Source organism: Ips typographus, linkage group LG2 (assembly GCF_016097725.1).
Source record: "Ips typographus isolate SLU linkage group LG2, UJ_Ityp_2.0, whole genome shotgun sequence".
Lineage (NCBI taxonomy): Eukaryota > Metazoa > Arthropoda > Insecta > Coleoptera > Curculionidae > Ips > Ips typographus.
This window is the reverse complement of record NC_138423.1, coordinates 11,240,051-11,261,712: the sequence shown is the minus strand read 5'-3', so window position 1 is coordinate 11,261,712 and position 21,662 is coordinate 11,240,051. Positions and strand designations below refer to the sequence as shown.

Sequence of the window (21,662 nt, the reverse complement as noted above, 5' to 3'; positions counted from 1 at the left end):
ATAAACCAAAACTGTTTTACGATTAACTTCGGAAGTTTCGAATGTGGGGAACAAAGATGGCGACTTCCGTCTCGGTCGATTAATGCACAAACGGGGTATTTGCTACCTCCTGATTCTTTTTGCTCGAAGAACATACCATTATTAACCGATTAGTAACTTGAGAAATTAGTTTTCTCTATCTTAATGGTCATTGTTGACGTAGGTCAAAAATAGAGTCTAATCTCTAGTTGTAGTCTGGCACAAACACAACAAAAAAGGAAATATTATTGACCTAGGTAAATCATACTGTCAATGTCTATTAAGACATATGACATATGAAATGTACTTGACTTCACAGAGACAGATAAATTAGGTTGTCTCTTTATGTTCTTGTTATCCTAAATTAAATAAATGTCAGTAAAAGGATCATCAAAAATATGGTTAATAGTGAGAAAAACGCTATATTATCCACATTTAGACAGCTTTTATTGACCTTATGTTTTGACATACGGTCAATAAAAGCTTCTGTCTAAACCTTGGTTAATAATATATTATACTACAATTTTAAGCCATACTTTGTGTTATTAAGTATTAATTTGTGATAATGATTGCTTCAAAGCAAAGCGTCTGTTATCAACTGCAGTTGGTTAACGCACACATTAACTTTAAGTTAAGGCCGGTCCTGTAAATCTCCAAGATCATTCACGACCAAAGCCACACACATTTTTTGTGCTTCATAGCACCAATATTAATTCTTGTTTGGTTAAACATTTTTAATTAAAACTTTTGTGTTACACTCTTTTTGTATGTTGTCAACCATCACCCTGCCGCACCCTGTATTATTATTAAACGTTTTATCAACTTTTTATAGTTCATTTCACCCTCTCAATCATAGTCAAACTTATCAAAATGACTAATTCATAATTCAACTAATTCTGACTTAAAATTTCTACTAAAAACTGTCAAATGGAAGCGACCATGTTGCTTAAGTCATAGAACTGATTAATTAAATTTTACTAGTAGACATTTAACGAAAATTGATGCAAGCAAGGAAAGTGATAACCCTCCACACTTTCGAGCTAAATGCGTTTCAACCTGAAAATTTATACACTTCCAAGAAATAAATTGCCGTTGCCTCAAAAACAATTACCACGGCTGTTTGGAGTGCAGATTTAAATTGTTTTTGGGTCCCCGGAGAGGGTCGAAACTATTTCGAATCTCTAAAGTTATCAACGTTGGACCACACTCCACATTTCAGGGGTCGTAACCAAAACAGACAAATTCGTTCTGTTATAATTAGTTAGCCGGGCCAACAAGTTAAGGACCGTTGTTAAAATGTATGCATATATGTATATCCGAAAGGGACCCATTCACTTTGAAAACTTAATTCTATGCCAGTTATCGTTTTCGAAACGTGTGTTTGGTTTAGAAACAGAGAGCGATTTGATAATGAAAACGTAACATTCAAATGTATTAGTGAGGTTAAAAGTTTGTTCCGATAGTTTGTGGGTTAAGGAGAACGGCAGATGCAACCACCAATTTAGTAAAACGAGCAGTTTCACAAATTTGGTTAAGTTAACAAACAACAAAGTTTTCGCTTTCCAATTAACACAGTTGACATATTGCAGGCTTAATTGCCAGAAATTTAACTGCTGCTGCTAAAACCGTTCATACAATATGTTCCATTGGCTAACCTTGATGGCTAATAATTAATAAGGAAACTTGATTGTTTATTGGAAATTAACCTTTCCCAAACATTGAAAATGGGAACTTTATAGAGCGGATATGATTATAATAAGGTGAACGAAAAATCATTAGAAACTAAAAACAACAGAAAGAAAGTCGAAAATATGGGAAACACGATTTTACTTTGCTTGAATTTTACAGGTAATTAACTCTATTTAAATAAGCGCAGTAGTGTCAGGTATATTAAATTTCACTTTACTGCCTTTAGACGTAACTCAGATAATTACGTACAATGGAAGCATTTAAATTACAGCAGCTATTTTAAAAAATAAAAGTGTATCTCTCGTAATTCAGGTTTCCAGCAGTATTCAATTTAACTGTTACTGCAGTGAAATCCTTTGTCAATTAGTTACTAATTAGCTTTTTCCAAATTTCCTCCGTCTTTCTCCTGAATTTAAATTCAAATCCAAAAACTAAATAAAAGTATAAATCTTTTAGCCGAAAAAAGGCAAGCTTTCAAGTCCAGTTACTTACATATAAGAATCTGGTAAATCCTACGTGGTTTTTCGCCTAAACTGTGTTGATAACTAATAAATTTGCTGGAAAATGGAATTTATCTTTCCGAACCGCGCTTTGCACAAGATTTATTTTCATTCAAGTGCCACAAGTGGTGAAAAGTTTTTATCAGGCCCTACAAACCTCTTAGAGTGGATAAGGATCTATGATCTGTGTATTGCTTTTTTCGAGTAATTTATTGCGGTTTTATTTCGAGTCAATGATAAAAACAATCAAAACTTTTTTCTTACATCGGTATTAAACATATGAAGTAAATTTGGCTTTATAGCAGCAGAAACATTTCTACTAATTTGTGCTTAAGCATTGCATAATTGAGTGGAGTATGACACGCATTTATTTATCACAAGATTTTTTCTGTTACGTCATTTAGCGCACAATTACTTTTTGTGTTTAGATTCAAAACTTTTAATGAAATATATAACTATAATGAAAATTAACTTGTAAGTAAAAATCGTTTTAAAGTAATGGTAAATTACCGGTAAAACAAATATTTTACTTTACCAAGAAAATTTGACCGGAAATTACGAGTAAATTACTGGTAAATTACAAATACTGGGTTTCTGGCAGATCAAATTTTGACACTGCTTTTCTCCCTGGGTGTACCAAATTTTGAAGCGTTTTTTCAGGTTATTGAATAGGAAATTGAATGAGGATTCCAAAAATGTTCTTAAAACCGTCATTTTTTTATTACAAGTGAGTTTTACAAGCGATTTTGTCACTGACTGTCCTTTCAAACTGTGTTTCCGGCAGTTCAAACTTTGACATCGCTTTCCTCCTGAACTGTACCAAATATTGTAGTGTTTTTTTAGGTTATTGGATAGGAGATTTTATGGGGATTCCAAAAATGTGCTTAAAATAGTCATTTCCTTATTCCAACTGAATTTTACAAGCGATTTTGTCCCTTACTGTGCTTTCAAACTGTGTTTCTGGCAGTTCAAATTTTGACATCGCTTTCCTCCTGGACGTTACTAAATCGTGTAGTGTTTTTTCAGGTTATTGGATAGGAAATTTAATGAGAATTTCAAAAATGTGCTTAAAATAGTAATTTTCTTATTCCAAGTGAGTTTTACAAGCGATTTTGTCACTGACTGTCCTTTCAAACTGTGTTTCTAGCAGTTCAAATTTTGACATCGCTTTCCTCCCGGACTGTAACAAATCGTAGTTTTTTCAGGTTATTGGATAGGAAAATTAATGAGGATTCCAAAAATGTGCTTGAAACAGTCACTTTCTTATTACAAGTGGTATTTACAGGCAATTTTGTCCCTTACTGTACTTTCAAACTGTGTTCAAACTTTGACACCGCTTTACTCCTTGAGTGTACCAATTTTTGTAGTGTTTTTACAGTTTATTAAATAGAAAATTTAATTGGGATTCCAAAAATGTGCTTCAAACAACCATTTTCTCACTGCAAGTACGTTTTACAAGCGATTTTGTCCTTGACTGTCCTTTAAAACTTTGACACCGCTTTTCTCCCTAACTGTACTATTTTTTTTATTGTTTTTTTAATTTATTGAATAGGGAATTTAATTAGAATTACAAAAATTTGCCCAAAACAGTCATTTTCTCACTATAAGTAGGTTGTACAAGCGATTTTGTACCTGACTGCCCTTTCAAACTCTCTTTCTGGCAGTTTTAGCACCGCTTTTCTCCCTGAGTGTCCCAAATCTTGTAGTGTTTTCTCAGGTTATTGTATAGTAAATTTAATGAGGATTTCAAAAATGTGCTTAAAACTGTCATTTTCTTATGCCAAGTGGGTTTTACAGTCAATTTTGCCCCTGACTGAAGTTTTCTTGCAGTAATTGATACAAAACATGTTTCTGAGATTTATGACAGTTACTAACGTCAACTATAAAAATTTAACTAGAATCTGCAAGAATTGCAGTTTTCCTACAGTTTTCGAAAGAAGACGTATTTCTCAGATTAATGACAGCAATTTTGACAATGTCAAAAATATATTATTTTTATCATAATTTAAACATGAAATAATAAAGGAAAGTGACAAAAAGCTAAATTTGCTAGTTTTTAAAAAAGGCTACTTTTTCAGAAAAAAAAAAGTTAAAAGCTTGTTATTCATTTGTCACAATAATCACTTGTTATTCACTTGAAAATGATATTGTTACGATTTTCCCGTGGGTTCACACAAAGTCAGTTTAACTCAACAATTAATAAATTTATTAACACTTCAAAACACTCCGTACAATAATTAACACAGCTACTAAAAACACTACTACAATTATTCCACTATTTAAACTTAACCGCGTTCCCAAATTCACTACTACTGCGGTCGAGACCGCGTCTTTTATATTCGCAAACCACGTTCTAGAATGACCGCGAAACGCTTCGCGGGTTGCCTTGATCATTCAAGAATCTTCCAGGTAGCGTTTCCTAACTGTGGCCTACTTTAATACGCGCCCGGCCAGATATTGCGGCGCATCGGTTTCATCCCGAGGCGAGCGCTCGTTAAGAAGTATCGAGCATAGTAGGCCCAGACCGTAACAATATCTTTCAAACAAATTTCAATTAGACCTATAAATTTAGTCAAATTGGAATTTACTGGTCAAATTGGTAAATTTTCCTGTCACACTGAATTTTACTTTTATAATTTTATTTTACCTTACAAATTTACGCCCATCATTATTTTAAACTGAAGTAAAAGTAACGACTGATTTAGTTAAACGTCTAATGTACTCTTTTATTAAGACTGAAACTTCTAAATTAAAAGGATAAGATTAGAATGGGATAAGAATCTAGATTAATGATAGAATTTTATCCATTTATTCTCGACTTAAAGAAATGTAAACGTCACAAAAAACTTTACTAAGATCGATTGAAATTTTTAATAGAACTGTACAGAAACTGTCTATTTACAGTAGTCAATACATGGAAATTAACGAGTGTTCGTGTACATGACCTAATTACTTTATCCACGTATTATTAAACCGCAGAGGACAAACACTATAAATCCTTTCGGCAAAAACTGATTTAGGCTTTTAAAAAGTAAAATTAAATTTTGGCAATAAAAACGTACGACGCTATAAACATATGTGCTTCAACCAAAAACGAATTCTGCCTTGCTGACATTTAATTAAATCATATTTTGCTTTTAGGATACCCCTATTTTTAGGGCACAATATCCGTTTCAGTTGGTAATTAAATATCATGTTTTGCAGATCTTTGCTGGTTAAAAACATCTAAAAGAGACTGGTTTTGTATTTAGTGTTAGAGCTTTAAAATTTGTTAATCTCATTTTTACTGAACTAACTGTGTAGTGTGAACTAATGTTAGTGTGAAACTAATATTTTATTTTCCTTCACATTGATGTGTCAAATTAGATTAGATAGAGAAACAATCCTGTTAATTTCCGAGCGTAGGTATGTGTATTTTTTGGCAAAGTATTAGTAAAAAAATTTAAACATTAGATTTAACAAAAATTAAAAATTGACTGGTGTAGTCTTTTATCTTAAAATTTCAAATTCATTTCAGTAAATTAATCAATTCTTTAAATTTTTTGTAAGAAGTGCCTATGAAAGATTCTTACAGTAATTTTAAAGTGGTTTTACCAAAAAATTCCTTACCCCAAAAGATGAACAGAAACATATGTTTAACACATTTTCTAGTAGTCTTCTCTCGAAATCACAAACTATAAAACCACATTTACCTGTATCAAGTTTCAAGACAAAATTCTAGCTTAGAGTGCAGAAAGTCATTCTAAAAATTTTTGAATTCCTGCAAAATTTGTGTAACTAACCGTTTCCGAAACATTCGACTAAACTGCTCTTTCACTTTGTGCTAACCTCAATACGATTGAAGATATACAGGGTATTCAAAAAGCAAAAAAAAAAATAGTTAAATTTGAAAGTAACGCTCTGCCAGTTGTGACCGCATTTACTCAATTTTAAGTGAGTGTAAACCTAGTCCATTGGGTGTAGAAAGACATTTTGAATATTTTTGGTGTCGTAACTGCAAAATCTCCGTAACTCCCTCTTTGCAAAATTTTCGTAACGCTAACGGTTTCCGAGATATTTGACTTTTTTACTTTGGTTTTTGGAAATTGTATCAAAAATTTTCAAAATTTCGTACCTTGGTTATTTTTTAGATTTCAGCGACTGTAAAAAACTCAAAATGTTTGTGATGAACTGTTTTTTTACCTCGTGCTAACCGCAACACGATTGAAAATATCAAAAATGTTCAAAAAACAAAAAGAAAAAGAGTTAAATATGAAACTAACGCTCTGCCAAGTGACAAGTGTGACCGCGTTTACCCAATGGGGAACTATTTGTATCTTTGTGTAGGTAATTTACCTACGACCACAGTTTAAATAGCTAATTACGCATAGTTTTCCGTTACGTAATGACCCTCTTTACGCACAGTTTTTGTTTGCTATTGGATATATATTATAAAGCTGTACAAAAAACGCACAGTTTTAAGATCGGTCAAAAACTAACTATTCTAATGCTGAAGAAAATTGATTTCACATTCTAAATTATATGAGTTGCGAAAGCATGACTTTACACTTAGTCGTAGGTAAAGTATTGAACGTCACCTACTATAAGGCATTTTACACACTCATGGAATTACATACTCGCCGCTACGCGGCTTCGTACCTAATTTTTTCTATATCGTGCGTAAAAGGCTTCTTACAGCACTAGTTACGTAATATACTATTTTTCAAACTCTATTTGTTAGGATTAGTTGGAATCCGTAAGACAAAGCGACATTGCTATGTGAAGTTATCTATCTTATTCATTTACGGTTATATTTATATGTTTAGTATTATGTTTACGTTTATGTTTATGTAATTCTTATGTCAACTTTCATTGTGAAAAAGACATTATCTTTGAAAACCTGGTTTTGTACGTAACACCCGTGATTCTCGTTTTTTATTTGCATCAATTTATCTTCATGTCTTTCTACCTAATTGAAATAATAAAACTGAACTCCTGGTTCCATATTCCTGTTCTCAAAGGCAGTTTTCTTAGACACACCGTTCGCAGTAAAATTCAATATTGTTTGAGCAAACAATGTAAATTTTGTCAGGTTTTCAGCGCATTTTCCATCGAATTTTCTGGTTGGACGACGTTGGCTACACATAATGTTATGTACTGGGCAAAAAATATGCATTTCCGGTTTTTCAGGAAACACGTTTCTGACATCCCTCGGGGAGTTGCGGACAAACACGGATATGCTACCACCGACTCTATTATAGTTTGTTGGTTTTAATTTTACGTCTCCGATTTCCGGATCTCGTTGCTGTTGCTTTAAACAACGATAATGTTTAATTGATTGTATCGTTTTACCTGGTAATCATATGATAAACGCTTAAGTTTCTAATTAGCTGTGCTAATCCGATTATTATCGTTAGGGAATGTTATGAAAACAGTAACCTGATCTATTCTATACAAAGTCAATAACACATCAATAGTGCATACACAATTTCGGTAACAAGTTTTCGTGTTATTGAGTATTAATTTAGGAGATGGGAGTACACAAGATGCAAATCGGATTAAAGTTGCATTATTGGAATCCTACCCGATCTGAATACTTTACGGAATTTCATTATAAATCAGCTTAAACACATATAGTTCCATAATATAGTGATTTCGTCAGATATTGGCAAAATTGATTTTTGGCAAAACCCCTCCAATCTGTACAACAAATTTTCATTTTTAGTGAAGATAATTTTAATGCAATATTGACGTATACAGGGTGGCTCAGAACTTAATTTTTAAGTCGCAACACCGCTTTTTTTATTGGATATTTAACCCGTTAACTATATTTAATCGTTTTTAAGCAAATTCCAAAAAAATCTTTTTTTAAACTGTACGTTTTACATCTTTTACTAGAAGCAAAATGGAAGAAAAAAAATTAAATCAGCTGTTCAGAGTTCTTTTGACTGTTAATTACTTATTTGTTTGGGATGTACAGGGTGTAGTAGTTAAGTATGGGAATCTTGAAAACGGTAAGAGATAAATTATGACAAACTTGCGCAATTTGAAGTTTTAGGATGCCGCTTTAAAATTTCAAAAGTTTCCATTACTTCCGAGAGGAAAAATCAACATTTTTAAAATAAGTACAATATTTTGTTGATGTATTTGATTAGATAACATTTTAATATTGCCACTTCTCCTCTACAACGTCACATCATTTTTGATATCCGACGTTTCGGTTTTTGGTTACTATCATCAACTACCATTTTTCTTATTGGCGCCGATTTAACAATTTTTTTTCTGATTTTTGAGATTTGTTTTAATAGAAATACTACAGAAGTTTTATGGGTAAATATTGTTTTTAAAAGGATAATTTTAGTAATTTACCAATTTTTTTAAAAGTAAATAAACATTAAATGCATTTAATATTTATTGTATAAGGTTACGCTTCAACTGTGTTTTATTGGCTTTTAAACTGAAATTTGACAGTTTCCGGTGTAATGTCAGCTTGGAATACAAGCTGAACAAAGGGCAAGAAGTCAAAACTGTTAGAATCCTATCCATAGACATATAAAATATAGTTCATGTGGCTTGTATTATTTTTATTGGAACCTAAATTTTATGTCACGATCAAGTTTAGTAGAATTTCTTTCCTGATTATATTCCAGAAGTTTTCCACTAAAAATTTACCTTAAAATAGTTATTTTCCTAACGTGCGAAAAGTGATACTACCTCGCAACACTCGTTTGGGCATCAGTCGAGTGCGGGAAAGGCACTTTACGCACGTGATAGGAACATCATTTTTTCTACAAGCGTTTTCCATAATTGGAAACAACGACAATTGAAAACAAATGATAAATTGAAATTGAAAAAGAAATTATTAATGAAAGCGAATTTAAGTTTTTAGTAACTAAAATACAGGGTGTCCAAAAAATCTGAAATATTGCAAATATCTTGAAAAACAACAATCTTTATTTTGCTCAAAGTTTTCATATTGTTATAGTAAATATGACATGAAGGTGAAACGAGGTTTGCAAGTATACGGGTCAGTCACAAAGTATACTAACTTTCTTAGTTCAAACCTAACACCCTGTATATTACTTCAGATTTTAAGAGTACTCATAAAGACCAATTCAACGATACCCGATTTCATAACTTTTTTTTGAGGAAATTATGTAAAAAAAATTGTATAAGTAAGTTCCTATGTACGAGTTTTAATTTAATTGTTCAAAATTGATATTTTTTGAAATGTTTACCCACCCAAAACAATGGTAGGAGTAACAATAATAGCTATAACGCCATTATGATGTTAAATTGATATCATTTTTTCCTGTGTCCTAAAGGTAATTAAATTTTCGTACTACTAATGGTGTTTTTGACTGAGAAAAAATGTTGTAAAAGTAGTAATTCTGTAAATCATTGAATAGGTCTTTATGAGTACTAAAATTTTAAGCAATATACAGGGTGTTAGGTTTGAATTAAGAAAGTTGATATGCTTTGTGACTGACCCTGTATACTTGCATACCTCATTTCACTCTCATGTTATGCGCTTTTATTTAATATAACAATATAAAAACTTTGAGAAAAATAAAATTAGTAGTTTTCGAGATATTTGCAATATTCCAGACTTTTTGGACACCTTGTATAACAGCACATTACAATTATTAAGTACAAAAATAATACATAATCTACAAACTTGATTACCATAAATCGTTATTAATATGATGAACTACCTCTAATAGATTGTTAATAATATTAATAATAAATGAACAATTATTAGCATTTTGTAAGTTTATAGTAAACGATACATAAACATAATTTAATGTTTCCAACATAAAATCATTTTTTTCCGCACTAGTGCGGAAAATTCAATCTTTCGAGAACAAAAATAATGCGGAATGTTATCATTTGCGCCCGCTCGTAGAAAAAACTAATTTCAGCATTCTACCGATTTTACAAATGTCAACATAAGTTTATTAGAATAACCGACTTTATAATACTCCAGAAAAACGTGAGAACTGCCTCCACAAGAGCACTAAAGTGCTGTTCTACTTCGTTCCTCCATTTAAAAATGTGAGACAGTTTTTGATATTTTTGTGAGAAATTAAATCCTACACTTTTATCGACTTTATCTAGTACATTACGAAAACACTGGCATTGAGACCGAACTTTTATACAATCGTAGTTGGAAAGAAAAACAGGTAAAAGTTTTAAACTTCAGGAAAAGTCGAATTTTGTCATTTTAGGTTGGCAAATTTTACGAAACCAAAGCCTTGAATGTAGACGTTTTGAACAGCTTGGCAATGTAATGGACACTGAACAATAAGACAAAACTTTGTTATTACGGGACTAAGTTTTATCTTGCCTTAGGGAAAGCTGACGAAGTGAACGAGTTTCTTATCGATAAACGCTTTATCTAGAGGACAATGTTTGCATAATGTTTAGAAAGAGAAAATCCGAATATAATATACAACAGACAAGAAGAGAAATTAAGATTTTTGGTGTAGAAATTGGAAATTTACTCAAATCTACGTAATATTCAGTAATTACAGTTTTAAGAAATTTTTCTAACAATTGCTTTAACAGTGCCTCATAATTATTAGAACTTTATACAGTAAACTATCGGATAATAATCCACTATCCGATAGTTTATCAAAAAATAATTTGACATACATTATGACATTTTGCTGAAAAACGCTTCCTAAGGAAGATACAGTCCTCCAAAATTTAGTTTAAAAATTCGTTTTTTGGCTAGAACTGTCAGACCGTTGCGTTGGAGCAATTTTGATTAAATTTTCATCAAGTACTTATGAAATGAATGCTCATTATGTGATGTGAATGACGTTTTGTCAAACTTGTTCAGTGGCGTAGATACAGGGAGATGGTGTTCATTTTCCCACTCTATTTTCTACGCTGACTGGATATTTCACAAAAATTACAGTTTTTTAATTTCCGTTTTCAATTTAAGGAAAGATGTATCTGCTGTAAAATTTTCATTCAAAATTCTTTTTACGAGATAACTGAGTTATTACGTTTTAAAACCCAAGAAAAGAGGGATATCCGGGCAGCAAAATATCATTTTATAAAAATAAATCTGCCAGATGTGGAAGTGGTTCTCCTTCAAAAAATAAGTTGACATGTTTTTTCGTCATTTTATAAAAGACCTCATACTAAGAGACATACAGCCCTCTAAAATTCGGAAAAATCGTTGTTTTTTGTTATAATCTCAGACCATTGAAAGTGAAAACCGATCAATTTTTTTTTCAATAACATCACGTAATGAGTATTAATTATATTTAATACTTGTTCCAAATTTGGGCAAAATTGCTTCAACGGTCTGACAGTTATGACAAAGAAACGATTTTTTTGAACTGAAATTTTGGACTGTATCTTTCTTAGGAAGTATTTTTTACAAAAATTACATAATGCATGTCAACTTATTTTTTGATGGGCTATCGAATGGTGAATTATTGACATTTAAAAGTGGACCACCCTGTATACCTACCAATATTATTAAGTTTTACAGGTCGCCTGACTTTTTAATGTTAAAACTTTTTCCACCAAATGTGAAACATTAGCAACTTTTATATCATTTTTTCCTCCTTGTCATCATCACACTTTTTTGTACCATGCAGGCAAGACTCTGCTAATTAAGATAAAAAAACGTAACTTGGAATTAATTCCTTTTTTTGTGGGCTGATCTATTATTTAAGCTATCAATCCCCTAAAAAGGAAAAAAATCCGGGTTTCACTGCTTCGTTAATAATTCGATTGGCAAAATAGGCACGTTCCTCGCTAGATAAACATAGCAATTTAAATTGACCTTACCCCATCAGTTTTTGTTAAAGCCAAACTTGTAAAATTTAAAATTTCATTATCAGGATTTCGTCCAGAACCTTTCAATCCTTTCACGAGGAACCATGGAAGAAAAACTACGATGGGCGTTCTCTTTGTACGATATTAATGGAGACGGTTACATCACGAGAGAAGAAATGACTGACATAGTTTCCTCAGTTTACGATTTGATGGGCAAACTGGCTGAACCTTGCATCGATGATGATACGATCAAAGAGAAAGTGGATCGAATTTTTCAGGTAAACTGTCTTAGATCTTTTCTAGAATTTCCAATCAAATAACTTAAAGTATTGTTGTGATGTGCATTAAAGTTATTGAATGTACACAAAACGCTCTGCCTTTTTATGACTGATGGGAAAATAACACGACAAGGAAGGAAATTATAATATCCGTGATAAAATTGAAAAGACGTAATATTATGTGCCCTAAATGTGCGCTCTTTTAGTATTTGATCTTTCCCTCCCTCCGACTTGTTTACTTGAACTGTCATAAAGTCCCCAGAGTTTACTGCCCAGTTTGGTTTAATCTTTTTCTATTATATTGCTAATACACTGTATAAACCTTATTTCATTCTATTACGTAGTTTCAACTTTATGTACACCTATTTTGAAACTACAGCAGAGGCTTTATAAATTTCAGCAAAGTTGGATTTACAGATCGATTTAGGAAATCTCATATCCTGTTCACATGCATACATAAAATACGTAAGTACACACAGTCCATTAGACAAAAATAAATATTTTCTTCATCTCGGAAATACTGACAAGTACGCGATTGAATAGAAAAATGATAACACTTTAAAGGCGCTTTTGAATAAAGGCCTTTTATTGAGTTTTATTAACTCCATATAGGGTTGAGCGGATCTATCTCTTTTATCCAACAAAATACTGAAAGGTGCACACTCGAGTGGGTTACATCGATACATTTCGAAACTCTTTCAATAAAAGTTTCAGTTTTATACGCGATTTTGTTTTGCTTTTTTATGTTTTTAGTAGTTTTACTAATATGAGAATGTTTGAAGAAGTGTAAAAGACAATATATCAATTTCATGCATGTGGTTCAACTTAACAAAAAGTTCGATATCTACCAGCCAGTGGAACAGGCCGGGTTCCGAAGCGGCTTTAGTACAGAGGACCACATTCAAACGATGCATACTCTTATCAAGAAGTGTACCGAATATAATATCCCATTACACCTCGAGACAACTACAAAAAAGCTTTCGATTGGGTGGAAACCTGGGCAGTGTTGGGATCAATGATGCGAGGATTGACTCAAGATATACCAACCTCATTAAAGATATCTACAAGGGTGCTACAATACATGTCAAAGTAGACGAAAATATAAAATCCCCATAAGGAGAAAAAGGGCAGGGCGATTCATCATCTGCCCAAAATTATTAACTCTGGCATTAGAAGGTGGGCTTAAGAACCTGACATGGTAACGCAAGGAAGTCAACATAGATGGGAGAATCTGCGGGGGGTCATCTGCGATTCGCTGACGACATTGTGATCATGCGAGTCACAGAAGGTAGCACTTGAAATGAACCTCCAGAAAACGAAGATCATGAGCTCAAACAATATCGATAATCACACAGTTCAACTAGTAAAAGATTACACGTACATATTTGGGACACAGTATCAGGCTAGGCAAAGACAACCAGACAGCCGAGATAAGGAGAAAAATTCTCATAGATCTAGGTACCAATTAATCTTAAACGGAAAATATACGATGCCTGCTTACTACCAGTTAAATTATGACAAAGAAAAAAGCATAACAACTACGGGTTTGTCAACGTACGCTGGAGGGTGCGATGATGCGAAGAACCAAAGTGAGTGATGGTATAGAACAAACTGCAAGAAATATGTGGCGTTGGGTGGGACCCGTTGCGCAAAATGATAAGACATGGACCAAAATCATTATGCAGTGGTGGTACCCATGCTAAGATGGCGAATAAGCGGAAAAGAACTCGATGATCCCAGCACAAAACAGGTCGACATGGAAGGAAATGGAAGCGGCCTATCTCCAGGAGTGGCTTATTAATACAGGCTGATGATGATGATGACATGTAGTTTATGCACAACGGTGCCCCTCAACATTGATGGATTGATAAAGAAAATGATGCTACAATAATGGCTAATATTCTCGCATAATTTGGCTCTTTTGAGATTTTTTTCTATATACAAGGTTTCTCATAAGTAATGGTAAATAGTTTAATGTCGTATTTATGGGGTCAAAATAATATGATTTAGATGAAAAGTTAACAGAAACAGAAATTACTTGAACAAAAAATTTTCCGAATTGTTGAGTTGGTCGGGGAAGCCAAATATCTTCACCAGCACGAAGTTGGAATTTTAATCCTTCAGATTTTTCAATACACCTGAAGCCTTTTATTAGTCGTATATTTGAATTATACTCAAAAATCCTTGCATACTTTATAAAGCATACCTATCTTCAACGGTTTCTTAGAAACTGGGGTCTATATTTGGTTGGTCATATGTATTAGCATAAAATTATAAATAATAAACAAAATAAATTTAGGTGGTAGAGCAATTTTTATGATTATTTGACATGCTTTTAGAGCTAATCATTTAATAATACTACTACGCAAATTTACTTTGTTTTTTATTTATCATTTTATGTTAATAGTATACAGAGTCAGGGTTAAACGGCCAAACCAGAAAGTTAAGTTAAGCAGAAAGTTGTAATAAAGTTGTGTCCGAAAATGCGTTGTTACCGAGATACTTGGTGATATAAAGTTTCAGATTTTTTAAAGGTGTTATTACGAGTACATAACTTCATTCATTCTCGAAATAGCAAGATTAGTTTTTCTACATGCACTACTCTTTAAGATCTTCACAATTACAGTGTACACAATGTAGTAAAAATGTATGAAAAATGTGAGTGATACTTTTTCAGGGGTCAATTTGGTTCACACTTTTGCAAATAACTCGAAAACGGCGACAGATACGGAAAAAATGCAATTTGTAGAAAAATTAATCTTGCTATTTCAAGAATGAATGAAGTTATGCAATAAAACCTTTAAAAAATCAGAAACTTTATCACCCTGGATCTCGGTAACAACTCATTTTCGGACACAACTTTATTACAACTTTCTGAATAAAATCCAATTCTCTAGGCATGGTATAGGTTTGACCGTTTAACCCTGACTCACCCTGTATATAGCCAACCAATACGCCATTTTCTCAGAAACAGTTGAAAATACATAGATATAGTGAAAGGGGAGTGACAACGGGAGTGAAAGTTAATGGGAAGGTTATAAACAACATCAGATGACGCGGATGACACAGTACTAATAGCAGAAACCCTGGAAGAACTGCAAAGGCTGATAGATCTAGTAGTACAGATCAGCGAAGAAAGGGGGCTCACACTTAACACCAAAAAGACTAAATTCATGACAATCACAAAACACCAGCAACAGCGAGAAACATTATGGATCAAAGGGGAGCCAGTGGAGAAAGTCCGCAAATACGAGTACTTGGGAACGATTGTAAATGACAATAATGATTATTCACAGGAAATAAGATCAAGAATCGGAAAGGCTAGATCAGTGTTTAATAAAATGAGGAATGCATTAACCAGAACAGATCTTAGTCTACATCTTAAAATCAGAATGCTTAAATGCTACATATTTCCAGTACTATTATATGGAATGGAAGCCTGGACGCTTAAGAAGTGCGACACTGACCGGCTGGAAGCGTTCGAGATGTGGGCATATCGAAGAATCCTCAGAATAAGCTGGGTGAGCAGAACAACGAACAAGGAGGTGTTGAGAAGAATGGGAAAGGAGAAGGAAATAATCAACACAATCAAAATCAGAAAATTGCAATATCTGGGCCACGTGATGAGAGGGGACAGGTACACACTGTTGCAAACTATTATACAAGGAAAAATACAGGGTAAAAGAAGTATAGGAAGAAGACGCATCTCCTGGTTGAACAACCTAAGGCAGTGGTACTAGTACAGTAGCTCTGTTGATTTGTTCAGATCCGCAGCTTCAAAGATAAAAATCGCCATGATGATAGCCAACCTTCTTAAAGGAGACGGCACGTAAAGAAGAAGTATATGCTTTAAAAAAGATGCTTGGATTTTTGAGTAGAATCCTTATACTCCTATACAATGTGCTTTTTTGTTTCATACCGGTATATTTAAAAACAAAAAAGTTACAGCTTATCAAAATGTCATCAAAGTTGATATGAAACGCACTGTACTTAATCGAACACAATCTTTCTCAGATATGATGTTCACTAAAAAAGGTAATAATACTGACTACAAATGTAGGAAATTCAACATGTATTATTGCAAATTGCCTTTGCTCTACGTAATGCGCCCGCCAACAGTCGTAAAGGCAGTTCGATGGAAATAAAAATGGCCATTAGAATGGTTCAGGTAAAGCAGTTTTAGTTTCCCAACTGCAATTGGCATTAAATTGCAATTGGCCTTTGGAAAATTTGAATTTCAGATATCAGCCGTTTGGTTTTATTCTACGTTAATTTTCCTCATATTTTTGTTGTATAACTAATTGTTGACGTATTGTTTTAGAAAATGGATAAAAACCAGGACGGAGTTGTCACCCTGGACGAATTTCTAGAATGTTGTAAAACCGACAAGGACATATCGGCTTCAATGGCAGTGTTCGATTCGTCCATGTGACATTCGGTTGGCAGTTGCCCCAATGCATCTCAACAATAGAAGCTAAATCGAATGAATTGATAGATTAACTTCAACTTATAAAATTGTCGTTATCCTGGACATTTCAACCCCTTATAAATGTAATTCGCTCAGTTGGTATCATTATTCTGGCCGAGATAACGACAGTTTTCGGGATATTTAGGCACGTTACCTTTATTTTGTTATTTCTCCTTGACCAATTTCAGCATAAGAGTAAACAGGTTAAATGTACAAACATGAAAGAGAACGCAGCAAGGAAATGGTTTTCTATATAATATTCAATTTGTATAGCAGAGTAACGTTTATGGAACTATATCTGAAGTAACCAAATGAGAAATTAATTCAACTATGATAAAACCCAAGAGTCAGACATTTAATCAAACTTAACAGTGTATTAAACGCTTTATGGCGGAGAACGATATAACGTTAATATTACGATGTAAAAGAAACGTGAGTGACACAATAACCATCAGTATACAGGGTTTGCTGTTGTGGAAAAACACTTTCTAGTTTCCAACTAATATGAGATGCCAAAATTATTAAAAAATAAGTAACTCAACGAATTTGTGCGTCTTTTTAAAGTTCTCATTGAAAATGTCTGATTTTTGTTATTAAACATACATAAATACTTATAAAGCCAGTGTTAAATCTAAATTATATTAGCTTCAAAAGTACCAACACACGAGAGCAATTTAACCGCACAGTAAGCTATACATATACCATTTACCAAAACTTAAATGTTTCCCAATTTTCTAGATTTAACTTAAAAGCATATCCTGTATATTATGGAATTTAGATAATAAACATATTTTTAGATAGAAACTGATATCGATGTTAATCAAATGTAAAAACAACACTAATATTTTATTAAAAATGGTGTAACTAGATAGAAATTTATATATCAATGTTAGATCTTTTATATTTTCAGTACCGTGTTACAAATTTAATGTTCGATTACGAAATTTGCTGAGCTGTTAGTTAATGTTAGCTTTTAAGATAAGTAAATCAGTGTACCTTATTATACATGTTAATGACCATAATACCTTATTGTAACAAGTCGTATACACCACAAAATTTACAGGATATATTATTTATTCAACAAACAAACTGATTAATTGCAATAAAAATTGAAATACGATATAGCAATATAAAAATCAAAAGTTGAAGAGCTATTAGAACTCGTATTTTGGCTCGAAGAAGCCAGAATTATCAAAAGAAGAGAGGACGAATCAAAATTATCAGTTGCTCATAGAGAGTTGCTAAAAAGACATAAATACAAATAAGAAAGTAAATACAATAATGCAACCTAACTATTATTTAACTCTATAATAAACCACATCATTATCATATGTATGGTGTGTACGACTGCTAATTCTATCTGTTTAATTAAGGGTTTCCATTCTCCTACACGTTTCGATGGTAAATGTTATTTCCGAATTAGCTCAAATCGCATGTTACGAAAACAAATTTATCCATTAAGACCTAATTATAGTAGGTATATTTAAAATATCGAATTTCACTTTAACTTCCTCCCAAAAAAATAGATAAACGACGATCTGCAATCTTTGTTAAAAGATTATAATAATGTACGTTTCTCATTGAAGTTGACGCGAGATTCTAAGAATAATAAATTTTTGATGTCCACCTTACGATGTTAGTTATATTTTGTAAATAAACAATAAGGATCTACTTATGTGTTATGTGATAGATTTATGTAAACTCATTATAATACTGTTTATAGAATTTAAAATAAATTATATAATTTTACAACATGTATTTTGATTATACTTCTGCAGTTTTGGCGGTTTAACTTCTCAGCAGTTTTACAACCCACATAAGATAAGAAAAATAAATCGGACAGTTGCATACTTTTTTATATTTCGTTAAATTGATTAATTACATATGAAAAACGGTTCTGCAAAGTTTTTTCTATTTCTAATAAGCCATGTAGAATTTATCAGCAATTTACGTTTAAATGTAAACCAAGCGCTCCAAAACAACGAATTTTCTGCCGTGTGACGTCATGAGGCATATTTCAGTTCGGCCGCGTTTGGAGCTTGTGATGTCTCTGTTTTAGCAAAGAATACCTATTTAACAAGAAGAGACAGCCGGTATAATTCTTTTGATGTTTTTGGTTGACCTCGGTTTGCCTTTGGTAGGAAACATGTTGCCGGTTGTCTCTTATTTTATTTAATTTTGAAATAAAAATTGCATCCAATTTTTAGAGTCAAAACTTAATTTTTTTTTATATTTAATATAAACTATTTTTTTATAATCAATGTTTACTTCTTTTGTGTCAAAGTGTTTCAAGTTCGCCTCTTATTCAATGGAAGATATGAATCCTTGTTCTTAACTATTACTAACTTTAAACTGATGTTTTAAAACAAATAATTGATGTGGTCTGAGATATGGCAACGTTCTTCAACAACCTGAATGGTCATCAACCAATGAAACTCCTCTGACATTCAACGGTCAAAACCAATATCAGTCGATTGTCTCTTAACTTTGGTAAGAAGAGTCCATCTCTTTCTGTTTTCAACTGTCTCTTCTTGTTAAATAACTATTCTTTGATTTTAGTGTAATTATTAATTCTTCCTTTGCTTGTTTCTTAATTATTATTGACGGGAAAATGGTTTGTCAATACTAAATTACGGTGTTAGAGTGCACAAGTTCGCTAAGTCCACACCAGGAAACATTACTAATATCGTGATAAAGTGTGAATCATTACACAAAGAAATGTTTTTCAGATAGAATATGTAAATTGTAAATAGTTAGGAGGTTTTTAGGAGGTTCTCGATAGTATTTTCTGAGAGGCATCGAGGCTTCTCTGGTCATTTTAAACTATTTTAAGACAATTAAAATCTTAAGACATTATTAAAAGGTTTAAGACAATTGAAAAGGCCTCGGACAATTTTTAGGTAGTAACGTTCTAAAACCTGATTTTTTAATATTACGTCACATTAATGGAGTAAAGCATTAGCCTACAGTCACTCAGGCGAAATCGTTAGCGTTTAGTGTAGACCATGGAGACGGCTTTGATTTGGTAAAAAAATGGGGTACCTTTTGCAACTACTTTCTAAAACCTAAAAATGAATATAAGAGCAGCATTCTAATTAGAAAGAAGTTTGACAGTCATCAGTCATGCAATTCTTGTAACTGAGCCCGTGAGTCACTCCTTAAAGTTGAAAAACAATGGCACATTTTTACATTTACATTTACTTTTTAAAATCCGAAATTTAGTATTTAGGTAAAGAACAGGGTGATTCAAGTAAAGTGTCCTATTAAAAGTTCTAGGAAACTTATTAATGTAGATAACTTTTTACATTTTTTTGGGAGCTATAGCAGGATGATCTATATCTCAGAAATAATTTTACAAATTGCCAGATCTAACAAATTTAATTGCAAGTGTACCTTTTTGCATTTTCGGATTCTACACGAATATCTGAGTAACTTTTCAATGTGAAGTAGTAGTCCATTTTTTCTCAAAGTGGAGGTGTAAGTGTAAAAGTGATGGGAAAGAACACACAGCCTTCTCCACAAAAAATTTATTCAAACCCCCAAAATGTTAGAGGGGTCGCTTATATGTTTCGGGCACATAAGTACCCATCTTCAGGAGCCCATATGACAAGGTGAAACGCCGGCTATCTTTCTTTAAAGGGGAGACAGCAAGACCCAAGTTTAAAATTAATATGCCGTAAGGCCAAACATTACTTTCGTACTTAAAGAAGTTTAAAAAATCTTATTATGGAGAAAACACTAAAACTAAAGTTAACACTAACTAATTAACATTGTGTGTTAAGTAGGTCGGGGCGACCCTTAGAATTTAAAATTAAAATTTCTATCATGTTAATCGACTCAACCAATGCCCAGTTGCAAGAAGCTAACTAAAAGCTTCTTGAGCTTTTCGACGTTGCCAAAATGACTGAATCAACTGACTTTGGCAACGTTGATTTGAATGTAATTTTCAAGTTTTTCCACGTGGAAAAGGTGTTTTAAGAGTCCGAAAAACTGATTTTTTTGAGTTTGTGAAGGTTTAGCGTATTTTTAAAACAGGTAGACCGCTCGTCCAAAGTTTCATTCTCTTAAGTGTAAGCCATACTTTTCAGTTTATTTTTGGAATTCACATAAAATATTAAGCAATATTATTATCAACTATTTAGCTATGCTGTTTGATATTAGATGTATTAATAGGCAAAGTTTCTTTCATTTCCAGAATTTGTTAATATTTTGTTAATCAAAATGATGTATTCCATAAATATGCTGTTTTAAATTTATTTTTCAAATTTCATGTTTTGATTGTGGTAAGCATTTATTCATAACTGAATTAGTAAGAATTTAATTAAGAAGAAATATTCAAAATTCTAACGAATTTTTAAAAGAGAACTATCGATAATTTTCGTTTTCTGTAAATTCTTCCTGGACAAAATTACCTTGGGTCATCTCTAGAGTATACAGGGTAATTCAAATTCGACCCTCACCATTGGGATCTCGGAAACTATAAGAGATACGAGAAAGTTTAAATTGGGGCAAAGTTGCGCAATGTAAAGATCAACCAAATGCAGTTTTAAAAATTTCCATTTTCCGAGTACTTCCGAAGATCCGAAAAAAACTGAAAATTTGATTTTTTGTTTTTATTTATTTCTAATCTTATTTAAAGAGATATTCCAAAACTAAAAGCACCTTTTCATTGCCACTTTTTCTCAGCTATTCGATGATGGATTCAAATTTGCCACACGACGTTTCGTTTTTTGGCAGCCATCATCAACTTTCTTTTTTCTTATGGGCGCCATATTGGATTTTTAGCCCACCAAATAGTACGTTTTATTCTGATTTTAGTGATGTATAATAATTTATGATTTGCTTCATAAATAACAAAATAATTCAATAAAAACTATTTTTACTTTAGTTATTGGCTTTGAGTTAATAAAGTTTTATAAAATGTCATTATTT

At 32.4% G+C, this 21,662-nt stretch overlaps 1 protein-coding gene across 4 annotated transcripts in view; it reads left to right on the top strand.

Annotated features, from left to right (window-relative positions):
- Positions 1 to 18,482, top strand: part of LOC145724516 (A-type potassium channel modulatory protein KCNIP1-like) — a 205,392-nt gene extending 186,910 nt beyond the window's left edge. For all 4 annotated transcript variants that reach the window (XM_081972851.1, XM_081972854.1, XM_081972853.1 and 1 more), the window contains 2 exons: positions 12,050 to 12,262; positions 16,584 to 18,482. In XM_081972851.1, the coding sequence (XP_081828977.1) occupies positions 12,050 to 12,262; positions 16,584 to 16,694 (324 nt within the window). In that variant the 3' untranslated portion in view covers positions 16,695 to 18,482. The remainder of the gene's footprint in view (positions 1 to 12,049; positions 12,263 to 16,583) is intronic.
- The last annotated feature ends 3,180 nt before the right edge of the window (positions 18,483 to 21,662 follow it).